The sequence below is a fragment of the Nansenia antarctica genome, assembly GCF_963989245.1.
Source record: "Nansenia antarctica genome assembly, chromosome: 13".
In the NCBI taxonomy this organism is placed as follows: domain Eukaryota; kingdom Metazoa; phylum Chordata; class Actinopteri; order Argentiniformes; family Microstomatidae; genus Nansenia; species Nansenia antarctica.
In genome coordinates this window covers 1,723,957-1,736,045 of record NC_137683.1, presented here as the reverse complement: position 1 = coordinate 1,736,045, position 12,089 = coordinate 1,723,957, and the positions used below count along the sequence as shown (strand labels likewise).

The 12,089-nt window shown below is 47.9% G+C and overlaps 1 protein-coding gene across 3 annotated transcripts in view; it reads right to left on the bottom strand.

Annotated features, from left to right (window-relative positions):
- slc12a7b (solute carrier family 12 member 7b) overlaps positions 1-12,089 on the bottom strand; it is an 81,052-nt gene that overhangs the window by 39,996 nt on the left and 28,967 nt on the right. Inside the window, exon 1 of one of the 3 annotated variants that reach the window (XM_080544387.1) lies at positions 6,222-6,308. The exons of the other annotated variants lie outside the window; for them this stretch is intronic. Within the exon in view, the coding sequence (XP_080400513.1) occupies positions 6,222-6,252 (31 nt within the window). The 5' untranslated portion in view covers positions 6,253-6,308. Of the gene's footprint in view, positions 1-6,221; positions 6,309-12,089 lie in introns of those variants that run through there. 3 annotated transcript variants of the gene reach the window in all.

The following is a 12,089-nucleotide window of genomic DNA, read 5'->3' as shown; positions in this document are numbered from 1 at the left end:
ACCTCAGGTAGGAACATCATGTCATATCGGTACCATGGAGAGTGTATGCTCATTTAATTTGTGCCATATTTGAAAAAGAAGCTAATCTGACCTTTGCTCTTATCAACACTGTAGACCAGACTGGAATGTCAAAGTGTATCTTTCATGTCTCTAGCCAACAGCTCACATTGGAGTTACGCCCAGCTGTGTGTGTGTGTGTGTGTGTGTGTGTGTGTGTGTGTGTGTGTGTGTGTGTGTGTGTGTACATGTGTCTGTGTGTGTGGTAACAGTATGCAGTAGCAGTACAGCCACCTGAGGCCTAGCAGCCTCTGGAGAGAACATTCTGGCATCAAACTGTGATCTGCTCTGGTCCTTCACCTGCATTCTGCACAGCAGAGCTAAGCAAATGTTTTGAGTAAGCAGAGAGGCTCTAACATAGGGGCCAAGATCCACTACACAGAGCTGACACAGAGCTGACACACACCATGTGCTGAAAACGCTCTCCCCTTTCTCCACTCCAATAAGGTTGGCAATATGAATGCGAGTCAACCATCATTCATCCATTAATTCATTAATTAATTAACTAGGCCTAATTAATTAATTCATCCATTCATTCATTCATCCATCCATCCATTCATTAATTCATCCATCCATCCATCCATTAATTCATTCATTTGTGTGCACTTTGACTTTGAATCTTTCATTTTATAACTTTGCTGCTTTTATCCAGCTGAGTTTGAATAAGAAGCAAAGCAGCTTAAGCCCTGTAGCCCTGTAGCTCTGTAGCCCTGTAGCCCTGTAGCTCTGTAGCCCTGTAGCTCTGTAGCCCTGTAGCTCTGTAGCCCTGTAGCTCTGTAGCCCTGTAGCTCTGTAGCCCTGTAGCTCTGTAGCCTGTAGCTCTGTAGCTCTGTAGCTCTGTAGCCCTGTAGCCCTGTAGCTCTGTAGCTCTGTAGCCCTGTAGCCCTGTAGCTCTGTAGCTCTGTAGCTCTGTAGCCCTGTAGCTCTGTAGCTCTGTAGCCCTGTAGCTCTGTAGCCCTGTAGCTCTGTAGCCCTGTAGCCCTGTAGCTCTGTAGCCCTGTAGCCCTGTAGCTCTGTAGCCCTGTAGCTCTGTAGCCCTGTAGCTCTGTAGCTCTGTAGCCCTGTAGCCCTGTAGCTCTGTAGCCCTGTAGCTCTGTAGCTCTGTAGCCCTGTAGCTCTGTAGCCCTGTAGCCCTGTAGCCCTGTAGCTCTGTAGCCCTGTAGCCCTGTAGCTCTGTAGCTCTGTAGCCCTGTAGCTCTGTAGCTCTGTAGCTCTGTAGCCCTGTAGCCCTGTAGCTCTGTAGCTCTGTAACCCTGTAGCTCTGTAACCCTGTAGCTCTGTAGCTCTGTAGCTCTGTAGCCTGTAGCTCTGTAGCCCTGTAGCTCTGTAGCTCTGTAGCTCTGTAGCCTGTAGCCCTGTAGCTCTGTAGCTCTGTAGCCTGTAGCTCTGTAGCCCTGTAGCTCTGTAGCCCTGTAGCTCTGTAGCCCTGTAGCTCTGTAGCTCTGTAGCCCTGTAGCTCTGTAGCTCTGTAGCCCTGTAGCCCTGTAGCTCTGTAGCCCTGTAGCTCTGTAGCTCTGTAGCTCTGTAGCCCTGTAGCTCTGTAGCTCTGTAGCCCTGTAGCTCTGTAGCCCTGTAGCCCTGTAGCTCTGTAGCCCTGTAGCTCTGTAACCCTGTAGCTCTGTAGCCCTGTAGCCCTGTAGCCCTGTAGCTCTGTAGCTCTGTAACCCTGTAGCTCTGTAGCTCTGTAGCTCTGTAGCTCTGTAACCCTGTAGCTCTGTAGCTCTGTAGCCCTGTAGCTCTGTAGCCCTGTAGCTCTGTAGCTCTGTAGCTCTGTAGCCCTGTAGCTCTGTAGCATGTAGCCCTGTAGCTCTGTAGCTCTGTAACCCTGTAGCTCTGTAGCTCTGTAGCTCTGTAGCTCTGTAGCCCTGTAGCTCTGTAGCCCTGTAGCTCTGTAGCTCTGTAGCTCTGTAGCCCTGTAGCTCTGTAGCATGTAGCTCTGTAGCTCTGTAGCTCTGTAGCATGTAGCTCTGTAGCTCTGTAGCTCTGTAGCATGTAGCTCTGTAGCTCTGTAGCCCTGTAGCTCTGTAGCTCTGTAGCCCTGTAGCTCTGTAGCTCTGTAGCCCTGTAGCTCTGTAGCCCTGTAGCTCTGTAGCTCTGTAGCCCTGTAGCTCTGTAGCTCTGTAGCTCTGTAGCTCTGTAGCCCTGTAGCCCTGTAGCTCTGTAGCTCTGTAGCCTGTAGCTCTGTAGCTCTGTAGCTCTGTAGCCTGTAGCTCTGTAGCCTGTAGCTCTGTAGCCCTGTAGCTCTGTAGCCTGTAGCTCTGTAGCCCTGTAGCTCTGTAGCTCTGTAGCCCTGTAGCTCTGTAGCTCTGTAGCCCTGTAGCTCTGTAACCCTGTAGCTCTGTAACTCTGTAGCTCTGTAGCCCTGTAGCCCTGTAGCCCTGTAGCCTGTAGCTCTGTAGCCCTGTAGCTCTGTAGCTCTGTAGCTCTGTAGCCCTGTAGCCCTGTAGCCCTGTAGCCTGTAGCTCTGTAGCCCTGTAGCTCTGTAGCCTTGTAGCTCTGTAGCCCTGTAGCCCTGTAGCTCTGTAGCTCTGTAGCTCTGTAGCTCTGTAGCCCTGTAGCTCTGTAGCCCTGTAGCCCTGTAGCTCTGTAGCTCTGTAGCCCTGTAGCTCTGTAGCCCTGTAGCTCTGTAGCTCTGTAGCCCTGTAGCTCTGTAGCTCTGTAGCTCTGTAGCCTGTAGCTCTGTAGCTCTGTAGCTCTGTAGCTCTGTAGCCCTGTAGCTCTGTAGCTCTGTAGCTCTGTAGCCCTGTAGCTCTGTAACTCTGTAGCTCTGTAGCTCTGTAGCCCTGTAGCTCTGTAGCTCTGTAGCCCTGTAGCTCTGTAGCCCTGTAGCTCTGTAGCTCTGTAGCTCTGTAGCCCTGTAGCTCTGTAGCCCTGTAGCTCTGTAGCTCTGTAGCCCTGTAGCTCTGTAGCTCTGTAGCTCTGTAGCTCTGTAGCCTGTAGCCCTGTAGCTCTGTAGCTCTGTAGCTCTGTAGCAATCACACAGAACGTCCGAATCCCCTTGTGCTGCTAGGTTGAAGCAGAGTGGAGAGCTTATAGGAACACTTTGTAATTGGATGGATAACATACAGGACGGGAATAATATTAGCCTATATATTTAATATATTCTATAATATATTATTATAATATAAATAAATCTATACTGCTTGATGTGAAACAGTAACACATCACACACACACACACACACACACGCACACACACACACACACACACACACACACACACGCACACGCACACGCACACGCACACGCACACGCACTCTGACAGCCAAAGTACATGCTTCAGGTAATCGCTACCTTTAACAACACCAAATCCAAACATGGTCAAATCCTCTTTGAAGCGAGAGTTAATTCTTCAGTGTCCTGTTTCTAATTCAGGCTCAGCGGTGCTGTTTGCATGCCACATGTGTGACGGGGTGACAGAGGGAGGAGCAATGTAGGAATTAATTCATAAATACACACCAACTCATACTGATTTCTCCAAAGATATTAAGGTCACACACACACACACACACACACACACACACACACACTGCTGTAAAAACGCGTTAGTAATGCTGTGAGACCATTGCATTATCATGCTATTACATAGGCCTACATTGGTTTGAAAAAACGGAATAATGCTCAGCAGAGTGTTGCAGTATTGTTACGGGAGTTACTACAGCTTTTACAAGTGTGTGTGTGTGTGTGTGTGTGTGTGTGTGTGTGTGTGTGTGTGGGGGGGGGGGGGGGGGGGGGAGACACAGTCCAGATTCATCTACCAGAGATAAGACAGTGACCTAGTTTACGGATATGAACGCATCATCACTAGCGTCATATATGCCTATCCATTTTCGCCTAGGACTTGAGGGTGTGCAGTGGAGAGTGAAAATGAGAGTGATTGAGAGATAGAGAGAGAGGGAGAGAGAGAGAGACACTCAACTGAAGAGGGTCAAGGACGTGGCTAGTGTATCCATTGACGCATTGTTATTCCCCGGGGCGATACTGTATGTGTGTTGTCATGGCCAACTACTCAAGAAGAATACTCAAATGCTCTCCATTGTCCCCCCCCCGCCCCCCCCCCCTCCGGCTTCCCACAACACACACTCACACGCCATGCCCTGGAACCAGGTCAAACAGTCACTGAGGTTGCAAAAAAAAAAAGCTATTAAAGCATCATAAGCATGCATGAAAGAACACAACCAAAGTAGTGGTGAGCAGACAGAGGTGGAGTTCTGCAGAGTTAAACACTCTGGACAGCGTTGGAACGTCCAACAAGAGTTGAACTCAGGACCAAACCTGTACAGGCTTAGGTACCGTCTGATTGCAGTCCCCTAAAACGTCCTAAAACCTTCAAGAAACGTCCTCTAGCAATGAGACCACTGGAGCACATGGAGTTTACTGGGTCCTATAATTAAGCCTACAGTAACTAGGCATCCTCTTCAGGACGGATACCTGATCCCAAAGAATCTGCAAACCTTTGGTGTCCTCATTTCATACACAGGTGTGGGAGAGGGAGAGGGAGAGGTGGAGGCCTGTTCTGTGTCTGTTGATGAATGACTGCAGGTGTGTGTGTGTGCGTGCGCCTGTGTGTGTGTGTGTGTGTGTGTGTGTGTGTGTGTGTGTGTGTGTGTGTGTGTGTGTGTGCGTGTGTGCGTGTGTGTGTGTGTGTGCGTATAACAGAAAAGGAGGGCAGGTAGTGTGGTGCCAGTTCTCCAGGGACACCAGAGACCTTGAGATCACTACCTGACCTCCACCACAGACCCACACACAGCACTGCTACACCACAGACCCACACACAGCACTGCTACACCACAGACCCACACACAGCACTGCTACACCACAGACCCACACACAGCACTGCTACACCACAGACCTGAGACACACGCTCCTGTGCTTCTCTGGCACTCAGTTGATAAGCATTGGCGTTAACAAAGCTACGGTTGTTGCTTTGATTCCCGCTGGGACCATATATACAGAAACATGTACTGTATGCCCTTACTGCAATGTCAGTCCCTTTGGATAAAAGCATCAGATAAATGCCATATATTATTATTATTATTATTATTATTATTATTATATTACACAGAGAATCTATGGCGTGTGTGGAGGAAGAATGCATCTGCCACAGCTGCAGTGTTAAAGGTCCAGTATGTAGAGTGTTAAAGGTCCAGTATGTAGCGTACCTCATTTCATTGGTTTACAAAGACATACACATGTTGCTGTTAGAAAACGTATGTAGGTGTATGTACGTGTATGTAGGTGTATGTAGGTGTATGTAGGTGCTGCAATTTTCATTGTGGCCTCAGGGAACAGCAACACACAAACTACAAGGTTCACCATGAACATGCTAAACCCAGATACCACAAACGCTACCAACTAACAGTGGGAGATTACATAAGGATTGAATGGTCTTGGTGGAGAAAGAGGTGCTACTCCAGGGTAATAGTCAGTGAATTATATTTTCCTCCGAATGAAAGCAAGGACACCTCTTTATCTCAACAAAGACCCAAAGCCAAACTACAGATGACAACATTAGTGAGTGGACGGCACTCTACAAAAACAACCAAACTTTTCTAAAAAAGAGCAACTGTTCAAAGCAAGTCAGAAACGGGGAAGACAGATCTGCAGCCAGGCGAGCCTTGCCCCTGTGCCGTGTAGCAGCTCTAGGTAGTGATGCAGTAACGGGCCAGGCCAGGCGTCTCAGTCTCTATGGTAATAAATGGCCACACACACTATTTATAACCGCTAAGCTCTCCCTCTGTGACAAGCAGCCCGTAAGCCGCCTAGCCGCCTAGCACTCCCACGCCTGCCTCTGCAGCTCTCCCTACCAGTCACAAAGTCCCACTGCAAATCCCTCTACCTGACCTCCTCTACCTCTGAAACACCTGCAGCGACAAGAGTCACAACGCTTAAAAGAAAACCCAGTTAAAAATGGACAAATCACTCCAATCACGATCCATAGTTGCCACAATGCAAGAACACTGCAGGTCCCGAGGGTCAAGGTTAATCATATGGATGAGCCCCGTAGCCTCGCTAGCATCCCAGGTTGGCGTACGTAGCCTCTCTAGCCTCCCAGGGTAGCCGTAGGTAGCCTCGCTAAGCATCCCAGGGTAGCCCAGCAGCAGTCTGACCGAGGTAGGATCGATGGCTCCAGGTGAGCCAGCCGTCAAACCCCCCCTTACTCACCCCTCCGTTGAGAGCCTTCCGGTTGCTCCATGGCTGCGGAGCAGAGTGGCTTGGGCTGAGGGGGAGGGGGGTCGATGGGGGGGTGAGGGAGGGAGTTGTGGTCCCTGGAGCTCTGCTGTAAGGGTCCCAGATAGATCGGAGAAGCAAGAGGCTGATAGCTGTAGCAGCGACTACGGTACTGTACTGTACTGTGTGTGTGTGTGTGTGTGTGTGTGTGTGTGTGTGTGTGCGTGTGTGAGGATCAGCGATGCTGTGACGGTGTGTGACACTGCCTTAGTGGAGACGGCAGTAGCCACGCATCACAGCCCCCTGAGCTCTTGATCCCTGATCACACACACACACACACTCACACACACACACACACACACACACACACACACACACACACACACACACACACACACACACCGTGCACGCGCACACACACACAGTACAGGGGGGAGGAGCAGAGAGGTGGGAAAGCCGTAGAGGGAAAGAGAGAGTGAGTGAGAGTGAGAGATGAAGAGAGAAAGAGAGAGAGAGAGAGAGAGAGAGAGAGAGAGACAGAGAGAGACACACAGAGAGAGACACATAGAGACACACAGAGAGACACACAGAGAGACACAGAGAGAGACACAGAGAGAGACACACAGAGAGAGACACAGAGAGACACACACAGAGAGACACACAGAGAGAGACAAACAGAGAGACACACAGAGAGAGACACAGAGAGACACACAGAGAGACACACAGAGAGAGACAAACAGAGAGAGACACACAGAGAGAGACACAGAGACACACAGAGAGACACACAGAGAGAGACACACAGAGAGAGACACAGAGAGACAAACAGAGAGAGACACACAGAGAGAGACACACAGAGAGACACACAGAGAGAGACACACAGAGAGACACAGAGAGAGAGACACACAGAGAGACACACAGAGAGAGACACACAGAGAGACACACAGAGAGAGACACACAGAGAGACACACAGAGAGAGACACACAGAGAGACACACAGAGAGAGACACACAGAGAGACACACAGAGAGACACACAGAGAGACACACAGAGAGAGACACACAGAGAGACACACAGAGAGACACACAGAGAGAGACACAGAGAGAGACACACAGAGAGACACACAGAGAGAGACACACAGAGACACACAGAGAGAGACACAGAGAGAGACACACAGAGAGACACACAGAGAGAGACACAGAGAGACACACAGAGAGAGACACACAGAGAGACACACAGAGAGACACACAGAGAGAGACACACAGAGAGACACACAGAGAGAGACACACAGAGACACACAGAGAGAGACACAGAGAGAGACACACAGAGAGACACACAGAGAGACACACAGAGAGAGACACACAGAGAGACACACACAGAGAGACACAGAGAGAGACACACAGAGAGAGACACACAGAGAGACACACAGAGAGACACACAGAGAGACACACAGAGAGAGACACACAGAGAGAGACACACAGAGAGACACACAGAGAGAGACACACAGAGAGACACACAGAGAGAGACACACTAGGGATGCTCCGATCTGTATTTTTGGGGCCGATACCGATCACCGATTTTTTTCCTCAAGATCAACCGATACCGATACCGATACCGATTTAAAAAAAAATACATAACTGTAGGCCTACTGACTGGATAGCCTACATATTTTTAGCTTTTTAGACAAAAGTTTTGATCCATTAGGCACCAAGCAAACGCAGACCCATTTTTATGGCATAGTAAAAGTCTGGCCTATCACCCAGTTAGGGCCTGAAGCCCAAGTCAGTCGATATGGCTGTATAAAATACATCATAAACGTGGCCTTCATGGTTTACATACTGTTACGTCCTCCTATGTTTTCTGTTCAGTTATCTGTCTTCCCCAGGGGGAAAAAAAAGAAGAAAAAAAAAAAATAATAATAAAAAAAAAAAAAAAGATCGGTTTTTGCGATCGGCCATTTTTACCGATCACCGATCGAGTCATTTGGAGTGAAATCGGCCGATTTAAATCGGTGGCCGATAAATCGGAGCATCCCTAAGACACACAGAGAGAGACACACAGAGAGAGACACAGAGACACACAGAGAGAGACACACAGAGAGACACACAGAGAGACACACAGAGAGACACACAGAGAGACACACAGAGAGAGACACACAGAGAGACACACAGAGAGAGACACATAGAGAGAGACACACATAGAGAGACACACAGAGAGAGACAAACAGAGAGAGACACACAGAGAGAGACACACAGAGAGAGACACACAGAGAGAGACAAACAGAGAGAGACACACAGAGAGAGACACACAGAGAGACACACAGAGAGAGACACACAGAGAGAGACAAACAGAGAGAGACACACAGAGAGAGACACACAGAGAGAGACACACAGAGAGAGACAAACAGAGAGAGACACACAGAGAGAGACACACAGAGAGACACACAGAGAGACACACAGAGAGAGAGACACACAGAGAGAGAGACACACAGAGAGACACACAGAGAGAGACACACAGAGAGAGACACACAGAGAGACACACAGAGAGACACACAGAGAGAGACACAGAGAGAGACACACAGAGAGAGACACAGAGAGACACACACAGAGAGACACACAGAGAGACACACAGAGAGAGACACACAGAGAGACACACAGAGATACACACAGAGAGAGACACACAGAGAGAGACACACAGAGAGAGACACACAGAGAGAGACACACAGAGAGACACACAGAGAGAGACACACAGAGAGACACACAGAGAGACACACAGAGAGACACACAGAGAGACACACAGAGAGAGACACACAGAGACACACAGAGAGAGACACACAGAGAGAGACACAGAGAGACACACAGAGAGACACACAGAGAGAGACACAGAGAGACACACAGAGAGAGACACACAGAGAGAGACACAGAGAGAGACACACAGAGAGACACACAGAGAGATACAGACAGAGAGAGACACAGAGAGAGACACACAGAGAGACACAGAGAGATACAGACAGAGAGAGACACAGAGAGAGACACACAGAGAGAGACACAGAGAGACACACACAGAGAGACACACAGAGAGACACACAGAGAGAGACACACAGAGAGACACACAGAGAGACACACAGAGAGACACAGAGAGATACAGACAGAGAGAGACACACAGAGAGAGACACACAGAGAGAGACACAGAGAGACACACAGAGAGACACACAGAGAGACACACAGAGAGAGACACACACAGAGAGAGACACACAGAGAGAGACACACAGAGAGACACGCAGAGAGAGACACAGAGAGAGACACACAGAGAGACACACAGAGAGACACACAGAGAGAGACACACAGAGAGAGACACACAGAGAGACACACAGAGAGACACACAGAGAGAGACACACACAGAGAGAGACACACAGAGAGAGACACACAGAGAGAGACACGCAGAGAGAGACACAGAGAGAGACACACAGAGAGACACACAGAGAGACACACAGAGAGAGACACAGAGAGAGACACACAGAGAGACACACAGAGAGACACACAGAGAGAGACACACAGAGAGACACACAGAGAGAGACACACAGAGAGACACACACAGAGAGACACAGAGAGAGACACACAGAGAGAGACACACAGAGAGACACACAGAGAGACACACAGAGAGAGACACACAGAGAGAGAGACACAGAGAGACACACAGAGAGAGACACACAGAGAGACACACAGAGAGAGACACACAGAGAGACACACAGAGAGAGACACACAGAGAGACACACAGAGATACAGACAGAGAGAGACACACAGAGAGAGACACAGAGAGACACACAGAGAGAGACACAGAGAGAGACACAGAGAGAGAGACACACAGAGAGACACACACAGAGAGACACACAGAGAGAGACACACAGAGAGAGACACACAGAGAGAGGGTTACACAGCTGCTCACCTACCCGTGAGCATGCAGCACTCTGTTACAGGGACCCTCTGAACAGAACAGCCTAGCTCTAAGATACAGCCAACACAATACCATCCTATCATCAACTGTCAGTCAGTCAGTCAGTCAGTCAGTAAATTAGTCAGTCAGTCAGTCAATTAGTCAGTCAGTCAGTCAGTCAGTCAGTCAGTCAATTAGTCAGTCAGTCAGTCAGTCAGTCAGTCAATTAGTCAGTCAGTCAGTCAGTCAGTCAGTCAGTCAGTCAGTCAGTCGTCAAGTAGTCAGTCAGTCAATTAGTCAGTCAGTCAGTCAATTAGTCAGTCAGTCAGTCAGTCAGTCAGTCAGTCAGTTAGTCAGTCAGTCAGACAATTAGTCAGTTAGTCAGTCAGTCACTCAGTCACTCAGTCACTCAATGAATCAATCTTTATACTAGCACAAACTGACCAATACACTATAGTAGATGTAGACTACGACTATCCTATGACATGATAACTTGTCATTTGGAGCTTTAGTCTTGATCACAATGACCACATGACCACAGTGGGGTCAAGCCAGTGTGGGAGTAGGGGGACCATCAGTTTAACTGCATTATGCAGTAGCTTGGTGGCAATTAAACTAAATTCAAATCCTAGCAGTGTTTTCTGTCATTATTTTTACTTATTTTTCAGCGTCTTTGAGCCCCGGAAAAGCGTTATATAAATATAATGAATTATTATTATTATTGTGTTTGTCATGTAGTCAGTGTAGTCAGCTAAAACAAAAACAAACAAACATTGGAATTAAACTATTATTCCAACCTTTGAATGTCAATGTCCTTACTTGTTCTCCTCACTGCCTCCTGTCTCCTGCCTCTGCTCCACCTCACCATCTAGTTCTCTCTCTCAGTCATCCAGTGATTTCAGTCACATGCTTTCTGTTACATCATCTTTAAGGAACTGACTGTGGTGTGTTGGATGAACTAGTTTTGATAGAATGAACTAACTTTTTAGTAGTAGCTTCAGTTTGACAACCAACAACAACAAACAATTTCTCTCAAGTGTAGCGTTTGTGTAGTTCAAATTCTTTCCTTGTATTGGACCAAGATAAGGTATGCCATTCAGCTTAAGGTATGCAATTGTAGTAGCCTACATTAAATACAACTTTAAAACAATTTAAGCTGGCTCATTTGAATATCCTTCAATATATTTAAGTATATTTCAACTAAGATATACTAGAAATATACTTAATGGTTTTATATTTTTCTCGCTTGGGTACTGTACTTAAGCCTACATTTATTGGGAGGATATTGATATACCTGAGAGAGAGAGCCTCCGTTTGAACCCCAGTCTCCACTAATCACTTAACCAGATTAGCCAAATCTAGTCCTTTAATATACACTGACCAGGAAACTCCCAGCCTTCCGGTTAAAGAGGGATGGATAGTGTGTGTGTGTGTGTGTGTGTGTGTGTGTGTGTGTGTGTGTATGTGTGTGTGTGTGTGTGTGTGTGTGTGTGTTAAAGAGGGATAGTGTGTGTGTTAAAGAGGTATGGATAGTGTGTGTGTGTGTGTGTGTGTGTGTGTGTGTTAAAGAGGTATGGATAGTGTGTGTGTGTGTGTGTGTGTGTGTGTGTGTTAAAGAGGGATGGATAGTGTGTATGTGTGTTAAAGAGGGATGGATAGTGTGTGTGTGTGTGTGTGTGTGTGTTAAAGAGGGATGGATAGTGTGTGTGTGTGTGTGTGTGTGTGTGTGTGTGTGTGTGTTAAAGAGGGATGGATAGTGTGTGTGTGTGTGTGTGTGTGTGTGTGTGTTAAAGAGGGATGGATAGTGTGTATGTGTGTTAAAGAGGGATGGATAGTGTGTGTGTGTGTGTGTGTGTGTTAAAGAGGGATGGATAGTGTGTGTGTGTGTGTGTGTGTGTGTGTGTGTGTTAAAGAGGTATGGATAGTGTGTGTGT